Source organism: Sinocyclocheilus rhinocerous, unplaced genomic scaffold (genome assembly GCF_001515625.1).
Source record: "Sinocyclocheilus rhinocerous isolate Xijiao unplaced genomic scaffold, SAMN03320098_v1.1 scaffold1609, whole genome shotgun sequence".
Lineage (NCBI taxonomy): Eukaryota > Metazoa > Chordata > Actinopteri > Cypriniformes > Cyprinidae > Sinocyclocheilus > Sinocyclocheilus rhinocerous.
Window position 1 is genome coordinate 35,318 of NW_015633539.1, and position 21,755 is coordinate 57,072.

A 21,755-nucleotide genomic window follows, 5' to 3' on the forward strand; every position below is an offset into this window, starting at 1 on the left:
TCCACAATCGGTTTCTCAGCCTAGCACAGCTAATGACTGTAGGCATGTGTGTGCGTTTGTGGATGTGTAGAAGCTCTTCGGCCCTCGCTCCTTCTCTCTAAGGGTTTAGGAGTAATGGAGTAATGAAATCTAATAACAACTGTGAAGAAATTAGCTGGGGTCTACGGCCCCACATGCTGCTATAGCGATTTAATCTCACTTCAAAATCCACTCTTATGAAGATTAAATAGGCACCATTTGCATGTTGGATAAAGATATGGAATAAATGAGCAGCGCGAAGACCAGAGTCTGGTCTGGTCTTAAAATAACATTTTGTCACTGACTTCACAGGATATGATTCTGCTTACCTTTGCATGCAGAATCATCAGTGTTTGTTGGATGGAATACTAGCATAATGCTTACTGCATACCCTATTTCACAGCATATATTATATTCTGACAACTATTTATTTAAATAATAGGTGAAACAGTACAGTCAGAAAAAAAGGTACAAAAGCTGTCACTTACCCTAAATGGTGTATAAGTTAAAGGTAAATGTTAATACATAAATTATACATATTAGTAAATTTTGAAAGGTTACCACCCCAGTGACAGATTTTTCTGAAAGTGTATGTAACAAATATTTTAAACTGCAAGATTAATGTCACATAAACTCCCTAGGTTGCAAAACAGTGGTACACTGAACTGACTGATGATACACTGTGTTGAATGTTGCTTTTAACTGTAAATGCAGTTTAGTACAAAAAATATCTTCATATTCCATTAAAAATAAGTCATGAAATAGATTGCACAGCTCATTTTTTCTAAATTTTATTAACTCCCATGTCCCAAAAACTTGGCTGATATTAAAGCTTCTATCAAGAAACCACAAATTGATCCTTGTCAATTGGTAATTTACAGGCCATGGAAAGATCAATAGACCATCACATCCTCTTGCAGATTGGAAAATTATGTTTGCATTTGTGAACAGGCATTGCTGCATTTGTCAAATCTTACACAAGCAATTGTATATGGCATGCCACAAGGCTCTGTCTTAGGTCTTCTGTTGTTTTCTTTGTGCATGTTTACCATCTGAAATATTATCAGCAAACAAGGAATTAACTTTCATTATTATGCTGATGACATTCAGATTTATATTTCATCCAGATTTGATGTCATTTCTCAATTTTCCAAGCTAGAGAGGAGTGCATTAATGACAATCAAAGGACTGGAATACCAGTAATTTCCTGCTACTAAATTCTGACAAAACAAAGGTATTGTTCATTAGACCAAAATGTCTAATGATAAGCTGTTACAGTAGATGACAATCTGCATGGCGGAAGTGTAATGTCATCAGACCTGGGTGTCAAGCTCGACAGTAATTTGTCTTGCAAAGAACATTTTTCCAGTGTTTTTACAACATACTTCCACATTAGGAATATTTACGAAACGTGCTCTCCATTCCTGATACATAAAACTGCCAGTATTTATGACCTATCGATTATTGTAATGCATTACTAGCAGGATATCCTGCAGTCTCCATACACAAAATTCAGTTGATTCAAAATGCAGCTTTCAGAGTTCTTACCCGATCCAGAACATTTGATTATAAAATATTAATCTTAATATTCTAGCTTCTCAGTGATTTTCCACCACACTATAGTTCAACACACTCATTAAGGTCACAGATAGCCTGTTGTTAGTACTTAGAAAATGTAAAAACAAAATAGGTGGTCTATTCATATATGACTCCTAATATTTGGAATAGCCTACCCAACAATGTACTGCATTGGACTTTTCATCATTTTCATCTCTTTAGCCAGGCATACATCAAACTTATTTCTCAGTAATTTATTTTAGCACAAAAACAAATAAATAAATCATTCACACTAACATTATCTAATTTGTTTTCTCTTCTTCTCCCTTGGGATACCCATCCCACATTGTCTGTGTTGCTGAGCAATGCTTACTGCCAACTGCAGTCTATGCAAAACAGACAGCAATGGATGCTTCACTGACCACTACCTGCATCTCTACCAGTCATTTTAGGATGGGATTCAAAGACTGCAATGTGCCAACATACTTCTGACACTAGCCAGACACAAAGGGATGCTTCACAGACCACTGCTTGCATCTTTACCAGGCATTCTAGGATGGGCAAAGACTATAACGTGCCAGCTTGCTGATACCAGCCAGATAGCAAGAGGCACTTCGCTGACTGCATCTCTACCAGCTGTTTTAAGTTGGATTACAAGGGCAGTAAAGAAATTAATCAATATACTTACACTCGAGTGTACGATTTTTACAGACTGTCTTACATATTCAATTATTTAATCAAGCACCAAACCCTGCAATATCATCCCTTATTCATCCCCCAAAATCAGAATTAAAAAAAACATATTTAAATTAAGATTATGGTGGGAGATAAAAATAATAAATGTGGTCTCTTTGTCATGAGGTCCGCTGGCATGAGAATGTTATATGTATATGCATTTTGTCCAAGTATGTAATGATATGGGTAGTAATGACATGGAGATAGATGATGCCATTCTTGCAAATGGCACAGACATTACAGTGCGTCCCCTATGCTGTCTAGGGATGTTCACAATGCAATCCAGCTTCACTATCTAGATTTTGCATGGGGTTATCCATATTTGCTAAAAAAAAAAAAAAAAAACATTGTTCAATGAAAAGAACGGGTTCAAAAGAACCATTCGGCTAAGATTCAGGAAACAGCAGCATGCTAGCTTTATGCTGCCTCCACGCGCTATCGGAATTAATGTAAATACAAGTTTCCTAAACCTACAAATTGGACATGAACAGCCTCTCAAGGTCGAGTTGGGCGGGCCATAAAGTAAAACATGGCAGAAACATGGCCTTAGCTGTAGTACTGTAAAGTTTTATTCATTTTCCCACAGCATCTACATTGCTTTCTCCTGCCATTACAGTCATGTATATTTAAGTATATAAATAACCATTTTATGCATATTGCAAGCTGAATTTAGAATTTAGAAAGTTTTATGGCTACCAGTGAATGGGATGCTACATTTTATTCAAAACCTGTTAGATATTGGCTAAATATCTTCTATACCTTTTGGCTTTAATAAGAATTCTGCAAGTAATATGCAAGCATGAACTCATGAATGGGCCTTCCACTATGACTCCTGTTCTTTCCGACAACAAAGCACTTGAACATGACAAACTCATAATTACAACTTCAGATATAGAAAGTAGGAAATGTCTGATAGCACATAAAGGTAGCATAAGCTAGGCCACTTTGAGCATGATGAATGTATACAGGAAAACGTCTCAGGTTACTTATGTAACCATGGTTCCCTGAGTAGGGAACGAGACACTGCGTCCTCTAGGGGTCGCTATGGGGAACGCCTCGTCGTGACCCGTGTCTGAAGCATACATTGAAAAAACACCACCTCAGACCTGGACTTCTATCCCGGTCTTTCAGCCGGTCAGCCTGATATGCTTGGAGCATCACCATCGTGTGCAATGAAGCGACAGCCCGACCTGCTGCTGCTGCGTATTCCCTGGCATCCGAGCGAGATGTCAAGGAAGGGAGTCTTAGAGGACGTCTCACCCATAGAGAGATAGCTGACCAGCGTCTCTCTATAGGGGCATCTTCTCATAACCGCTTTTGCGCATCGCATCGATGTTAGCATAACTTGTATGCTGGAATCGATGGATGTGTGAAGAAAAAACAGCCTCTTCCATTCCTTCTCACTCTTTATATGAAAAACAGGAAGAAAGGAAGGCTCACCTGAGCTGGAGGGTTTATGGCCAGAAAAATAACGTTCATCGAGATATTTCGCGACGTCACTTCTTCACCCGCTTCACGGCAAGTAAAGCCTCGCCGTGGCGCGATCCATAATTTCCAAAAGCTCGCTCTACGCAGGGCAGGAGGATTGGGAAGGCTCAGCCTCAGCTTCTTTGCCCTCCTCAGCTATTTCCTGCTTTTGCTGGGCTGATCCCAGCAGAGCAATGGCCCCTGAATCAGACAATGTTAATGAAATAACATCATCCTCCAGCGGCTCACTCTCGTGCACAGCCGACGATCACGAAAGGGAAAAACCCCCCTTCAAACTCATCGGCCAGATTCACCTGCGATCCCCACGAGCACATTCCCTTCTGTGCTTCAGCAGCGGCGGGTCCTGGATCGCGGGAAGCAGATGGCTGCCCCTCTTTCCTCGAAAAGAGAGACAAACGAGAGCGGAGCTTTTTTCCTTGGAAAAAACGCTCGCAGTGCACGCCGATTGCCCCCTCGGAGACATCACGTGCGTGCTCTTTGCCCAAACAAAACAACGCATAGATCGTGTGCGTCATCAGATGTTAAACAACGTCAACATGGATGCACACATCCTTAAATGCTTTGCTAGTGCTCGCCATAATGAGATAAATAGAGATCGCTCTTACCACAGAAATGCACGATTCAAACAAACAGTCAATGAAGACGAAGAAGAGAATGATGTGTAGCTCCCGGCGCCTATTTATACTATAGTCGCACCGGTAGTGACGTCATGGCTGTCGCCGGCCAACGAGTTGGTGTTTTTTCAATGTATGCTTCAGACACGGGTCACGACGAGACGTTCCCCATAGCGACCTCTAGAGGACGCAGTTCGAAGTTCCCATGAAAGGGAACTCTTCATATGTTTGGACAGATGTTTGCACAACTGTGCATCTTTCCATGTATAATTTATTGCCTCATAGGGTTTGTTAAATACATTATAATTGTCCCTGCTTTACTGTGTTTGTGGAAAGTTAAATCAGAGTCTCCAGAAGAACAAATGCTGGAGCACAAACAGAAAGTTATGAGAGTCAGCAACACAGTCTATGCACAGAAATGACTCTGTCTGTGCTTTTGTATGTATTTGTGTCTTCAAATGGAAAAGTGCCTCAAAGTGAGAGAGATGGAAAGTATATATGTATATGTATAAATATATGTATTTATGTAGTTCATGTTTAATGACAAAACCCCCTAAAATTAATGAGGTCATTTAATATCGTGTATCATTTTGGACAGACACATTGATATCCATTTGGAAGAACCCTGGATCAAATTATACAACATAGAAACAACCATGTAAGGGCAGGCTTTAGAAAACAAAAGTGACTTCAGTTTTAAGTCTTTTTAAAGCTGGAGAGTGAAAAGTTGAAAGGAATTCAAAAGAAATTCGAACGGATTTTTATTTTAAACATTTAAATGTGATTACATCCTTTATGGGTCTTTGAAGGAACTAGTGAAAATGGCTTACCAAACTTTGAGATTCTTGTTGCTGTACTTCATTCTAAAAGGTGGGTTTACAATCTTATATTAAACATCTTTGTTTTATACACACTATACAGATTAATTACTCACTTATTGCTTTATTTGAACAAAATTTTACTTTCTTTGCAGTCTTTTGTCCTATATATTTATCTGTACTCATTCTGTCTTTTTAACCCATTACTTTTTGACTGAATTCTCACTGATTATGTGGGCTTATCTATTCCCCATTACGCACAGTGACCGCCTTAAAGCTCTGGTCTCCTCCCGGATGGATGATTAAAATGCCATGTCAATATGAATACGAGGCTCAAGGAAGTATCCAGCAGTTGTCCCTACAGTGGAGAAGCCCCAGGAACCAGCTCCTCTGTCACCTGATCAAGCACAAAACGTACAGCAACTGCACAGCTGGATATTCAGTGCACTACAACCCAGGGAATATTACTCTCATCATCGCTGAGGTGAGGCAGGGGGACTTTGGGAGGCATGTGTGCTCTGTGAGCAAGCTTCATGAATTCTCAGACTTCAGCATTGAATTATACCAGAAGGAAGGTGAGGATAGCGCATTAAATTAACATTCACATTAATATCTTTTAATTGAACAGTGATGCAGTTACCTATCAAATGCATGAACCATATCAAGTTTCGTACTAACTCACATTGTGAAATCTTGTTTAGATCTCTCTGCTGAATTACCAAAAGGCAAGGTAGATCAGTCAGGTACAGTATGTAATTGTATTCACTTAAATGAGAATTTCAATTCAAAGAGCATTAATGAAATGTCATGGGTAGTTTTTGAGATGATATTAGTTTATTCATTGAGTGCCTAACTCTTACCCACAGGTTCTGCAAAGGATCATTTCTTCCTTCTTGGCTGCAGTCTTTTTGTATCCATATTTGGGTAATAGGACAAGAATAATGTTCATTATCAGAATAATGATCACCAGACTGATGTTTCAAATTAGATGCCATATATTCTGAGATAGCGGATACCTAGGGTTTTATACAGTCCAAAAATAAGAAGTCAATGTTTTATTATTGTTATTTTTTTCATAACAGTACCACTGGATGGCAGTATAGTCATAAATATCACTAAAACACATTTTTTAAGATACAAGGCCTAAAGTATCCTACTTGATGATTGATGTTTAAATAACATTAACTTTTTGTGTTATTGTTATTGCACAATAACACTGCAATATTAAGAAAAAAATATGTATATTAATCATAGCATATCAATTTTATGTAAGTTAAGAATATGTTTTATATATATATAATACAATAATATTTAATTATATAATTTTATATATAATAATTATTATAATTAATAATTAGTTACATTTATATAGCGCTTTTCTGGGTACTCGCTCACTAACACCTCTTCCGTTTATATACATAAAACAACATAACACAAACACTACACAATGCAATGCATCATTCAAAATATTGGGGGGAAAAACACGTGTGGAAAATCAATATCAGGGTTTCCGCGGGGCATTAAAAGTCATTACATTTACATTTAGTCATTTAGTCATTTAGCAGACGCCTTTATCCAAAGCGACTTACAAATGAGGACAATGGAAGTAATCAAAATCAACAAAAGAGCAATGATATACTAAGTGCTATAACAAGTCTCAGTTAGCTTAACGCAGTACACGTAACAAGGGTTTTTTAAATAATATAATAAATAAAAAGAAAACAGATAGAATAGAAAAAGAATATAGCAAGCTAGTGTAAGAGGTCTTAAGTGGATTTTGCGAAAATTAAGGTCTTAAAGGGGTCCTATTATGCTTTTTCACTTTTTCAACTTTAGTTAGTCTGTAATGTTGCTGTTTGAGCATAAAAAGATCTGCAAAGTTACAAAGCTCAAAGTCCACTTCAAAAGGAGATATTTTATTTAACAAAAATCACTTTTCAAAAACTACAACGAACGACTCGTTTGGACTACAACACATATTTTCCGGGACTTGTGATATCACGAATGGGACAGACCTGGTTGAGCTGCACTAGAGAAGGCAACGAGTGTTATGCAAGCGGCAACCTCCAGCTCTCTCTCGTGAAGCTAACACGGAAGTGACTTAAACTGTAATTCGTCAGCTGGCCGCTAGAGGCTGGCTGCAAAAGGGAGTCAGTCCCATAGACTCCCCATGTTAAAATGCCCAACTTTACAGCAGAAGGATCATGTGACACTGAAGACTGGAGTAATGATGCTGAAAATTCAGCTTTGATCACAGAAATCAATTACATTTTAACAGATATTCACATAGAAAACATTTATTTTAAACTTAAATAATATTTCTCAATATTACTACTGCAGCCTTTAGTGAGCAGAAGATACTTGTTTCAAAAACATTAAAAACCTTTGACTGGTAGTGTGTGTAGTAATATATATATATGTATATATATATGGGTCATGTATGGTATTAAAAAAAATTTTAAATGGCATTAAAAGGCATTAAAAAGCATTAAATTAGATTTGATGATACCTGCAGAAACCCTGAATATGGGAAATTCTATCACATTAACATAGTACATTGGGCCCTATTTTATAGACTTTTCTTGGAATGTAATTTATTTCTTTTAAAATAAGTGTGGGTATAAGATTTAAGTTCTTTCAGACCTATCAACCAAGCTGCTTTGTGCATCATTGTTGTCACTAATTCAGAATGCACAGTGTGTTTATGCATGTGCCTGTTTAAATGTGTTAATAGTGGGGGTGTGTAATGCCAAATCAGCATGTCAATTAAATGACAAAATAAATACAACAACACAAAGGTTTTAAAATACAGAGTGACATGTTGTGTACCACGTTATTTGCCTTTTTGATGTTTGATTGATGCTTCTTTAATCAGAATTAATCTAGGATGTGATGAAATGACGCTTCCAGAATGAACACTCAGCAGCGCTCGTCTTTACAGACACATTGGCTTGTATCCATTATAGGGGTCTGTGACATGAGCTCACATGAAAGAGTTTCACACATGTTTGTGTGCCTGAAGGATTCTGGCCTGACATGTCTGCCTCCTTCTCAAAGACAATTCAGCCTTAGAGCATTTAATGTTCGACTTGCTATTTTAGTCAAAGTCATACAACATAATAAGGACACTAATAGCTGGAAACAATGACAGTTGTGTACATGTTTATACATAAAGATGCTGTAATAATAAATAAAGTTCTCATTGTTATAATTTCATTGTGGCTATGTAAATACATTAAGTTCTTAGTTAATAAGTATCTTGAATTATTATATATTTAAAAAATGTATAAAGGAGCAAACGTGCTTGTATAACAAGAATGAAGAAGAAGAAAAAAGACGCGGCTTTCATTTAAACAAGATGCACCAGTAGTTGCACATGTTAACTGGAATTAAGCATGCCATTTGAGATACAGTGCTCTGAAGTTAGCTTAAATTTTAAACTGTCAGCACAGAATAATCAGTATTAATCAGTAAGATTTTTCTTCTTGTTGTTTTTATTCAGCAAAGACACACCGAATTGATCAATAGTGGAAGAAAAGACATTTATGATACAAAATCTATTTTTCAAAAGATTTCTATTTCAAATCAATGGTGTACTTTTGAACTTTCTAATTGCCAAAGAATCCTGAAAAAAAAATTTATTATGGTTTCTACACAATATTAAGTAGCAAAATCAGCATATTAGTATTTCTGAAGGATCATGTGACAGTAAAGACTGGAGTAAATGCTGCTAAGAATTCAGCATTGTCATCACAGGAATAAATTACATTTTAAAATATAGAAAAAGTTTCACAATATTACTGTTTTTATTGTATTTTTTAATAAAATAAAATGCAGTCTTTCTGAGCATAAGAGACTTCTTTAAAAAAACAAAAACTTTTGAACGGTAGTGGGTAGTGAACATGTTACTTTCAGGTACTTCCAGGAATGCTATTGTATTACCATAATAACTTGTCTAAAAAAAATAAAGAAATAAAAATAAAATAAAAAACATAATGCCTTTATATACACTGAACAAAATTATAAACGCAACACTTTTGTTTTTGCCCCCATTTTTCATGAGCTGAACTCAAAGATCTAAGACTTTTTCTATGTACACAAAAGGCCTATTTCTCTCAAATATTGTTCACAAATCTGTCTAAATCTGTGTTAGTGAGCACTTCTCCTTTGCCAAGATAATCCATCCACCTCACAGGTGAGGCATATCAAGATGCTGATTAGACAGAATGATTATTGCACAGGTGTGCCTTAAGCAGAGAAATAGGCCTTTTGTTTACATAGAAAAAGTCTTAGATCTTTGAGTTCAGCTCATGAAAAATGGGGGCAAAAACAAAAATGTTGCGTTTATAATTTTGTTCAGTGTATGTTATGCTTATATATATATGTGTGTGTGTAACGTATGTTTATATGTTAGTGGAATGTATGTAAACAATCCACTGTTGTGCATGATATTCAGAGAAACTTAATCAGTAACTATACAGAGACTTATTTATTTATTTATTTATTTAGTCATTTAGCAGACGCTTTTATCCAAAGCGATTTACAAATTAGACTTACCATAATAACCATAGCTTCCACCAAGGACAGCTTTCAAGGATAGTTGTAACATGTTGAGTTGTAACAGCAAAAGTTTAACCAATTAGAAATGAACTACAGGGTTGAAATCACTATCATACAGAGTGACAGTAGAGGTCAGTGCTGTTGCTTAGGTTTCTAGGGCCTTGGTATTGCTTGGGGCCCTGTGAGTTGACATTGCTGTCCGGGAGAGGCATCCTATTGAGGGTGTTCTTGGGCCCCAAGTATACAGGGTTTATGGGACAATGAAAGCAATACTGGGGTAAGAAAGTGTAATTTCATGTCAGATTTATAATATGATTTGTACTCATGCTTGTGGATTTTAAATGACAGAGCTTTTAGCATCTGAGTCATCAGGTTCTCTCATTCAATTTTTTATATAACATCCACACAAGCTGTTCATTTACATCCAAACACAACTAGAAATATCTTATTTGACCAGACAGGGATCTGGATTGCTGGATCCACAAAGGGTTCACAGATTTGGACAGTGTATACAGTAGGCTAGATTTCACACAACTGTGAGAGTGTCTAACACACACCTACGCTGTCTGTTGTGTTTTTAGAGTTGTTAGCCTATGTTTTATGTATTTTTTTCCTAATTTAATTTGCTCTTTTTAATTAAAATGCTTTATATTTATTTACGTTTTTTGAAACAAAATGTTTAAAATGAAATGAGGGTGGAGGGTGGTATATTGGGATGACTTATAATGATTTTTAAATTTCATTGCCACAATGGATGTATCAAATCTTATAAAATGCCCTAAATTGCTTCTGGTAGTGGTGAAGGTTGTTACAACAGTACATTTGTATTTATTTACTAGGTTTAGGGATAAGTTGTAGATGTGTTGTATGCGATTTTGAGACCGATAGTGAAAAAAAAACATGTGAAAAACATGAACATTATGAAACAAAATGTGTTAAACTATATCTGCAACGCCTGGCAACAAAATTATTACGTTAAACAACGACGGTAAACGCTTATTACACTGATTGCTTGTTAGTTTTGGCAGAACCTAAGGTTACTACTTTTTTGAGAGTTGTAAAAACATCGAAATGAAGTTTATACAGTGTTTGCACCTTCTTATATACTTAAACAATATTTAATCGATAATAATCCGCACGAAAGCCCGTCTGTGATGAGGAGTGTGTCGCGCGCTCTGATTGGTTCATTCAGCTGAAGCGCACATCATCCACAGACAGCCAGAGCGCCTTCAGAGAGCTCAACGCACTGAGAGAGAGAGAGAGAGAGAGAGAGACCGAGAGACAGAGCGACCGATGGGAGCCTGAGGCAGAGCCCTGCAGGTTGCTATTAGGCAGACATTTTTGATATCCTGCCTGTGAACTGATGCTGGAAGCTTTGTTTTTGCACAGTGTTGCATATCTCTAACACACATGATAACACAAGTAAGCCCGACCGACCGACCGACCGACCATCTTTGTCACCATCTTTACCAATATATTGTTCAATCATAGTGTTACTGGACAACAAATCTCAAACTTCACAAACCTGTCATCTCAAATCGCTATGGACTGTCGAAACGTAAGTGAAGTCCGTGTTTATGTTTGTACAGCTTCAAAAAGAAACTTATGAATTATGCATATTAAAGATTTCGGTTAGCCTATTTGTGACAGATTAAGTGTATGTGCTATAGTGTTTAGTGTACAGTGTGTGCGATTTTCGATACATTTTCAAAAGGTCTGTTGTTTAAAAATTCCAACAATTTCTGATTTCCAAACACTTAAGGTAAAACTGCACTTGTAAATGTCGTTTTTACATAATCCAGCAAGGTATAACTTAGTTGAGTTAATATTTTAGGATTTACGGAACTGCCTGACACCAATTATATTAAAATATTAAACTTACAAATTAATAAAAAATTGAGAGAGAATCTGCATTATGATTACAGAGCTAGATTAATCAGCTAAAACTAGCCATCATGTAATTAAGTGACTGTCGACAACAAGAGGATTTAACAGAGAACCTGCTGTGGGATGAAGGTGGATTTTAAACATAGTGGATTTTAAATAATTGTATCCATATCCTGGCAGAGGAATCACAATTTATACAGATATTAGAGGAATATTAAAACAGTTTATGGCAACAATGACTGGTCATGTTTTTGTTTTTAGTCTGTTAATATTAACAGTACAGAGAATGATACTTGGTAATGTTAATTCCCAGATAAATACTTCTCCATAGGCTTTTCACTGCATGAAGGGATTGAAATGCATTAAGGAGATGTGCTGTGCATGCAGTTGTGTGTGGTGAGAAGGGTCACTGTTTGACGTCTGGTCTTGTGAATTCATAAGTGCTGCTTTTCAGAAGTGGCATGTCTGTGTCTAAAGATAGAACACTTGAATGCTTGATCAGTTCATCTTTACAAGCTCAAACACAATCGTTGTGCTACTATTTCCATATTACATATCGATTAAAATGATTAAATAAACTAGAGACTGAAAGCTGTGACTGGGTAATGTCAAGTTGACAAAATTGTTCCTTCCCATTTGTTTTACCTCTCAGTACAGCAGGTGTACAAGCAGTCGGTTGGTTACACAAGTCATCCATTGCGTGGGATCGAAGTTGTGTGTTTGTGGGAGGATTCAGAACTTTCTAGAAACAGCAATTATCTGCGTATAATTTGAAGATGTGTCTGTGAATGATGAGACAGATGGTCATTTGCATGTTCCAAACTGATGGGAGATCTTTCTGATGAGACATACTCACAAATAAAGTTCACACAAGATGTTCCTTGATTGATGATTGGTCTCAGGATCAGTGTCCATCATGCTTGAGAAAGCTTTGTTGCTAGGTATTTTCTTAGAAATGTAGTTATTGCTTATCTTTGGTGTTGAATTCAAATCTAAGTGCATCTAGGTAGAATATCAAAAGGTTTTTTGAGGGGCTTTATGGTGAATGATCACCATTTATTGTTTGTTGTGTAATAGATCATTGTTTATCCCTGCATAATAGTGCAGAAACCTCAGAGGAGCGTCAGGCTTCCACCTCACTCAGCTGGATCTTCAAACTACTGTTAGACTGTGAAGCTCTGAATGCTTTCAGCTTAAGTCCCTTGACTGTGACACACCCCTAGCAGGCAGGGAAATTAGTCGAGCTGTCGGAAACTTGAGGCTCGCTAGGGACCGCTGACAGCTTGCATCCCACTGGATGAGGAGCATAAAAGAATCAAAGAAATCAAACAAAAAGAATGTACATTCCCCTAAACATAACAATTTACCTTTGAGTTACCGTGTATTTCAATTTGATTCTTAGAGAAAGAGAAAATATTTTAGAGCGAGAAACTTATAAGTTAATGGAATAGTATTAGAGGCATAGTTAACCCAAATAAGAAAATTATGTCATCATATACTCAACCTCATGTCATTCCAAAATTTGATATTTTGAAGATTTTTGGTAAACAAACTTTTTTGATGACCATTGACTTCCATTATACAGTATGGGCAAAAGAAATCACTGAGACATTTCTTAAAATATCTTCTTTTGCGCTCCACAGAAGAACGAAAGGTTTGGAATGAAATGAGGGTGAGTAAAGGATGACAGAATTTTCATTTTTATCTCTTGAATGTTAGTGTTTTATTTGTTGCAGTTTACAGTTTCTGGGTGTTTTAATCAAAACGCAGCAATAATATGAGCAGTAATATAAAAAGATTATATTCTAAAAGGAACCATATGATGGATATACAGTATAAGGCAGTCTAATAATCCTATGAATCACAAATGCTGAAAAGCACACACATCCCAAAATAATTCATACAGGTGCATGAAAACACATTTACCAATATCTAAACCTAAAGCCAGCGCACAGTTGCTCCCAAAGGGATTTTTAATGGGACTTTCACCAAAATTGGGCTGGTGAGAGTACCAGTAAACAATTCCTCTGGGAGCAACTGAGTGCCGACTTTAGGTTTTGACATGACTGTAACAATACTTCACCATTAGCCACTCCAGCAAACAACACTGTAAAAGTGAAAAGATTCCACACATTCCACCACAATCCTTAGAAGAACCAACACACTGTAATGGCAATTTGTAAATATTTAACTTTTTGGTAAACTTGTGGCTAATTCGTATACAATTTAATAATTTTTTTACGATCTGCTTACACCCCACTAAGAGGTGGGTTTATGTTTCTTTTTTTTTTCTAAAAGTCATACGTTTCTGTACAAAAATGTCTCATACGCTTCTCATTTCATCAGTTTGAAAGAACCTCCATAGCAGGGGTCCTCTGCTCTGGACCTTGAGATCCACCTGCAGAGTTTAGCTCCAACCCTATTCAAACACACCTGAACAAGCTAATCAAGGTCTTCGGGATTACTACAAAGTTGCAGGTAGGTTGTTTAATCCAGGTTGGAGCTAATCTCTGCAGGAAAGTGGATCTCGAGGTCCAGAGTTGAGGACCCCTGCTCTATAGGCACCTTCTGAGGGTACCTCAAATATCCTATTGTGTATTCAAGATCAATACATATATAATTTCATTACATATTTATAACCTTCCTCAAAGACTTTCCATTGTGATAGGGTTAATAGAGGAATCTCTGAAGCAGGAATTTACTGGATTCCTTTTTGTAAGTTCCTCAGAGACGTGCTCTGCAATCTGCAATCATTTTACACTTAATACAGATTGGTCTCATGTGGTGTTACAGAGTGTGACAGTTCATTGACACCTCACTGTAGATCTTGACAAGGACCTGTAACTGTTCATCTGTCATGTAGTCATAGCTAAAATGGCTGACTGTGTTTTATCTGAACTGCAGGAAGGATGCACCCAGCCACAAGATGAGGACATCATGGACATTCCCCTTGATGACCCAGCTGCAAACAAGGCTGCTGCTAAGATTCAAGCTGGTTTTCGAGGTCACATGACCAGGAAGAAAATGAAGGATGACAAGCCTAGAGACGAGGTTAGTAGCATTGGCAGTACATCAATTTGCCAGGGGTGACTTTAGTTATATAAATTGAATTAAATTATTTAATATATTATATAAATCTACTATGATTTACAGATTGGATTCACATGTGTAAATTACACATTCTTAAATCACTACTAAAATGATTTTTATGATATAGAGTTGTAGTACCTCCATGGGTGTGCATTAATTTTCAATAACTCCGTGGCCCATCTTTTTCTTTTTTCCAATCATAGCACGATTGCCACATGACCTCAAGACATTTTTAAGCTTTGGCCCCTTAAAACATTTTTATGTGAAGAAGAACCACATCTTTTCACCTCTGATCTTGCTTAGAAACAGCACAAGACTTTTAACTAGTTATAAACTGTCCATAAAGAGCATGGCAGAGAGAAACACAACTGTAATTTTAACTCATTAGTGTAATTTTTAAATCCATCAGCCAGTCCTGTAAGTCACTATCCAATTTAAGGTTGAATATATATGCGATTTTGTCACTTCTGGCAAAGTAAGGCTGATCGAAATCCTAATCAGTTTGAAATTATCTTGTAATCTATCATGTATTGAAAGAACAATAACCATTAAAGGTTCTTTGGTAGCTACACAATCGTTTGTGTCTGAAATCAGTGTTTCCCCAGCAGACATCAGTATGGTTAAAATGGTATCCTAGCAATACCGCCTTAATTGCTTGTTGCTAAGCAATAATACAGATGGTACCCAGTTAATGTCATGTGAGCACCCTTCTCAGTTGTATTGCCTATGTATGGTAATGTTTTAAACAAAAAGAAAGCTATTTTACAGAATTTTGATGAAATGCCTTTTGAAAAAGATTAATTTGACATTTCTTGGTTTGAATTTAGCAGGTCTATTTCATGCATAGGAACACAACAGAGTCATCTGTAAATGCCAGCCTTTCATAAGCATCTTTCAGGAGTTTTGTGATTAACAAAAACATGTGTCATCTGTTTCAGAAACAACGAGAGCAGAAGTAGCTAAGAGGACCACCATCACCACTGCCCGATAGCACATCACTGCAATAACCAGAGCTCTTTTGTTTAAAAAGAACCCTTCAGTGTATGATATGAAAGCATCAACATCCAAACTACATGCAGAGTTTGCCACCTGACTAGCAGACTCTCTCACACTTTCCTCTTCTTCCTTTAGCATTTGTTTGGCTGTTTCTGACTTGAAACAGGTTCACAGCATGACATTTTAAATTCGATTCATTTTAAGATAGAAGTTTGTTTGTGATCTGTCAGCTTTCAAATCTGAAGTGTTTTTCTTGTTGCTTCAAGCAAGGCAAGCCAAATACTCTGTCTGGAGATTTGTTGCTTTGTTTGAAGTTGTGCTTTACTTCTTTGGCTATACTGAATCTTGCAATATACAAGTATGCATTTACTAAAAGTCTGTGTTTTTTCTAGCATAAATTTTGTTTGTGCCTGTTTAATAAAGCAAATTAAGTTCCACATATCAGCTTTCTGTGTTCATTGGACCTGTTACTATTGGCATTTTTGTGTTGAAGGTCATTAAAATGTTAATTACAGCTGATGGAAAGTAACTGCTCGGATATGTTTTTAATTAGTCAAAAGATGTGGTTTACACTGAGAATATTGTTCGTATTTCCAGACAGTTTGTGTCAGATCCATGTGATTCAGTTAAATATTCCCATAGCTTAATCAATCTTTCAAACAGTGAGACTGTATCCTTCAAATAGCACAGATGCTCATTAAAAATGGATTTGCTCAAATGCACTCCTTGCGTGCTGCCCTGCCTGTGTGAATGTTTTTTTTTGTGCATTTGTGTTTCTGTACCTGTCAGATCATCTCTTGGTAAAATACAGCATTTTTACCTTGTGTTCTGGTAGCTCAGCTATAGAGCATGGCATTAGCAGTGCCAAAGTCACATACTGATAAAATATATAGCGCAGATGCGCTGTAAGTCACTTTGGATAAAAGCATCTGCGAAATGCATACAGATAAATGTAATGTAAATGTCACTGGACTGCATTCTTGAACTTACTGCTCAGGGTTTAAAACAAGGAGGTCTGTAATACCTGTAGAAAGCTCGGTTAGCATTCCCATTAAAGAGATTAAACTTTCATGACTGTGTTTTTTAACACGCTTAAGTTCACTTTAAAAAAAAAAAAAGTGGACTTTGTAATAATTTCAAATTAAAAGTTTGTGTCGACTAAAATACTAAATAATATGTAAAGTACTTGATTATAATTTTAACTCTAGTGTGTTATTCAATATTATTTAAGGTTCATAGATTTTAGATGTACTAATCACAACTTCATTAAAATATTTCTAAAAGATTCAAGTAAATACAAAGATATTTAAATACACGCTTGTCAGTACATTTGGCAGTACACTTTAACCATATTTCAAAGACAATAAAACTAATTATGAAATTACATATGTTCTACTCAAGCAAGTCAAAAACCACTCTAAACTTTAGCTAATTGCATTTAAAATACATTTAAACAATAACACTTTTTCATTTAATTGCAATTAAAATACAATTAAGCGACCAAAAACATGACATTCAGTTCGCACTTTTATTGTTTTTTACAGATGGCACATTTGTAATTGTGTACTTGTGTGATTTCATGCACCAGCCATGCAACTGCCATTGACATTAAGTACACTTAAAGGGATAGTTCACCCAAAAATGAAAATTCTGTCATCATTTCAGGACAATGTAACTGGAAGTGCTGAAATGCTAACTTGTTCGTTGGTTTTGGCCTAAAAATATGTAATTCTTGCAGCACTATAGAGCATAAATATGCAAAAATGGCACAGGCCCATAAAATCCAGTCCTGCTTGAATCCTAAGGGGGTGGTTGTTTGTAACGCCTGACCAAAAACTTATCACATTAACATGTTCTCCATCCATCCATTCATTCTCCAAGCCGCTTATCCTCTGTAGGGTCGTGGGACATGTTATCTTGTTCTAGATAATCTAAATAGCTTTTCCGGTTGTGGTTTTGTAATAGTGGTTTGTTGTTTAAAGTAGCACTCTGTTATCTGTTTATTTAAATATTTTTAAATATTATTTTTTTAGCACTACCTTAACCTATAGTACTATATAAATACTATGATTATGTGTGGTAACTTCTTTAAAATAAATAAATCAATATTTAGTCAGAAGACACCAATGTTCTTTTTATGTTGTTTGTTTGCTAGTCAGGTGGCCACTCAGCTGTATTACATAGAAAGAGAAAGAGTGGCGTAGTGGAGGAGATTGGGAGGTAGAGGGATGCTGGAAGAATTGTTGATGGGACGGCTCAGTGGCTGCTGCTTTTACGCTCGTAATGATGATTGACAGGACTGAAGGATTAGGCTCCTCCTGAACCTACATTTGGAACTTCATTTATTCAGTTTCTGTATTACTTGAATGCTGCTGTTGAATAGAGACCAACAGAATTCAGTCTGTATGCTTTTTTCAGCCTGTATGCTCTATTCACCGGAGGGCAAAACAAGATGAAATGGCAAAAATGTACTTCTGTGAGCTACTGTCATTTCCACTCCCACACACTCCCACACCATTACCCACAATCCATTCTAGTTCACCAGAGTTTACATCTTGCCTCTAAGAATTGTGATAGCCACAATGCTACATTATTAGGGGTCTAGCTACTGAAGGTGCTGGAACACTATTGTGTTTGTAATTCCCTATTTTTTTTTTTGCCCTAAAAGTATATGGGCATCAGAGACAAGTGTGCCACGCATGTCCAAAACATTTCAATCACTTTCTAGCTGCAGTATAGGTCATAAACCCCACCCTATCCATGCAAACGAATGGGACGTAAGCACTTCAAATAAATTTTTCCCAGAGATGGTTTCCAGCATTATAGATAGTTCTTATCACACTGATGTAATTTGAAGTGTTCGTTTTTTTTGTTTTTTTTCTAAGTTTGCTTTTAGTTAGTTATTTGATGCAATAAAAAGTTTGGGCAGGACTTTGATCGCTACTGCACAGACTCAGGCTCTAAATGACATAGTTTTCACAAGATGACAGTGGCTATACTTGGATGTTTTGGCTTCACTTTTCTACAGTCGATGGTCAGAGACCATAAATCCTAGATACCCCAAATTTAGTAGGATGGTCCCAATCTTGCACCGCTACTCAGGTGCACAGACACATATCCACTCGTCACTAGGTGGTGCTATAATAAGGCAATTTGTGTTTTGGTCCATAACTGTGGAACCAGAAGTGCTAGAATCAAAATCATGTTTTCCTATGAGTCCTTTGCCCATAATGACCCATAATTACCAATAATCTTGTGATTACAAAACATGACACACATACACACAACCAGACAGAAATATGCCAAATTTCATGAATTTCTGTTGCTCAAGGGAGGCTAATCTCAAGGTGAATGTATTAATAGTATCTAATATGTAGTTTTTAAATATCTCGGCTCAGTTCATTAAAGGGGTCATATGATGCGATTTAAATTTTTCCTTTCTCTTTGGAGTGTTACAAGCTCTTGGTGCATAAAGAAGATCTGTAAATTTGCAAAGACTAAAGTCTCAAATCCAAAGAGATATTCTTTATAAAAGTTAAGAATCAACCACGCCCACCTTGTGGAAAATAATTTTTTGTTTCTTTGAACCTTAAACCGCATAAACACATTTCATTACACCAAATACACAAAATAATGTTCTTTTTAGCAACATCATATGACCCCTTTAATTGCATTCATTTTGAGATGGCAGATGGCAGTAGATGTCATAGCCATAGCAGTTTCAGAAGTGAAAGAAATGACTTTTGCAGGAGCCTTAAGGGCAGCAGCGAAATGTTCTTTGAAATGTTACAAGGAAACAGTGCAGGGAAGTTTTTGACATGTTAAAGCGATAAAGAAACATGCATGATATTAAAATGCGTTATTTTAAACAGAATAAGCCGCCTTGTCTGTCTTGGCCAGTATATTCACATAATGTTGGTAATGTCTTAAGTGAATAGGTTTTGAAGATTAAAATAGGGGTCTCCTGGAAAAAAAGGTTGGGAAACTCTGAACTAGACCATGCTAATAAGCCAAACCCTGACTTTTATTGATTTTAACATGCCTTGGTCAAACAGACATTTTACCAGCGGGTCATTTAGCTGGCATCCCATTTTTCCCATTCTTTGTTGGCAGTGAAAGAGTGCCTCTAGAACTCACGTTTTAATTACAGTACACAACTCACAATGGGCAGGAGAAAGTAGAGCGTGTTGTAATTATCTCTTCTTGCCCTGTCCCCTGATAGAGTTTTTATTACATCTACTCGGCCTCCTCAGTGAGATCAAGCAGTTAAAATAGAGCAGTGGTACAAGACTGCTGCAAGCTATGCGTGTGTTAAAGACATATTAAATGTGGTTAAAAATCAGGATGCAAATGTGGATAGAAGTTCATGGTAAAACGTGAAAATGTGCTGCCAACATTTTATAACAGGAGCCTGTAAAGTTTCTACAGGGGTTCTGTAAGGGGAAAAAAATCAGCACAATGTGTCACATAGTCACAATGTGTCAGAAGTTGGCAGAGAGTCTCTGGATCTGAGGTTGAAAACTCCTGCTTTAAAGGAACAGCGCTGTGTTTTGATTGATTGATTGATTGATTGATTGATTGATTGACTGACTGACTGACTGACTGACATAAAACGTCTCAGGTTCCTGAGAAGGGGAATGAGACACTGTGTCATGGAGTTGACACTATGGGTAACACCATCAGCGTGACTGGTGTCTGAAGCGCATGTAACCTCACGCCAACATTCAATGTCAGTGTCAATGTCATTTTATTTATAAAGCACTATTTAAAACAACATCTGTTTACCAATGTGCTGTACATAATATAAACAACAATATTAAATAAAATACAATAAAATAGCATAAAAACAGACAATAAGACAAAAGCATCAGGTAGCAAACACCTATTCCTGCAATAAGACAATAAGCCAGTAGGACAAAAACAGCAGGTAACAAACAGCTATTCCTAAATAATTGATAAAAAGCTATGTCAAACAAATAAGATTTCAGTTTGGACTTACAGTTGGTTACATACTTACAGTTGAGGAAGTCCTAATATTAATCGGCAAGCTATAATCTTGGCGCAGCTACTGCAAATTTTTCAATTTTGTCCTTGAGACCAATAATAGTCCCTAATTTGATGATCTCAAAGATCTTCCTGAACCATGTTCCAATAAAAGATCAGTCAAATAAGCAGGTGCTAAACCATTTAGAGATTTATAGACCATTAACAGAATTTTAAACTCAATTCTGTAACGAACCGGTAACCAGTGCAATGACTAGTGTTGGTGTAATGTGTTCGTATTTTTTGATCCCAGTCAGGAGCATAGCAGCTGCATTCTGAACCACTTGCAGTCTTAAAAGAGAAACTTGATTTATCCCCACGTAAATTGAATTACAATAGTCAAGCCTTGAAGTAATGAGGGCATGAATAGCCCTCTCAAAATTCCTAAAATGCTCTTAAATAAAAGAAACTGGATCTGACCACAGAACTGATATGTTTATCGAACTTCAGTGCACTATCCAAATATTCATTTGCAACGGCAGTCCATGACGTCAGAAGCAGAGCGAGTATAAAAATACACCTGTAATACACATCATCAACTCTTTAGTCTAAAGGAACCTTTCTCACTCGTGGGACCGGCCTCAGCCTTATATATGCCCCAAGAGCATAGCTCTAAGGGGGAAATACGCAACATAGTGTAACGAATCAGTCCACTGAAGGCAAGCGTAGTGAAGAACCCATGTGCAGTTTATTCACAGACATGATCCAAACATCCAAACAATAAAATGAAGACTAGAAACACAGACTTAACTTGACTTGACGAGGCATGAACAGACTTGACTAGGCATGAACAAACTTAACTAGGCATGAACAGACTTGACGAGGCATGAACAGACTAGACTCACCGACTCGCCATTAAAGTAAGGGCAGCAGAGGGCGGCAGGACCTATAGGAGTGTTGGGCTTGAGAGCACTGACGTCAACGGGATGCCTGCAGCTCTCACCGACAT

The 21,755-nt window shown here is 36.8% G+C and overlaps 1 protein-coding gene across 1 annotated transcript; it reads left to right on the forward strand.

Moving 5' to 3' along the window:
• The first annotated feature begins 11,254 nt into the window (after positions 1-11,254).
• LOC107744338 (neurogranin-like) lies at positions 11,255-16,202 on the forward strand. Its single transcript, XM_016557916.1, has 3 exons — positions 11,255-11,348; positions 14,582-14,728; positions 15,706-16,202. The coding sequence occupies exons 1-3, from the start codon at positions 11,334-11,336 to the stop codon at positions 15,724-15,726; spliced, it is 183 nt and encodes a 60-aa protein (XP_016413402.1). The 5' UTR covers positions 11,255-11,333; the 3' UTR covers positions 15,727-16,202.
• The last annotated feature ends 5,553 nt before the right edge of the window (positions 16,203-21,755 follow it).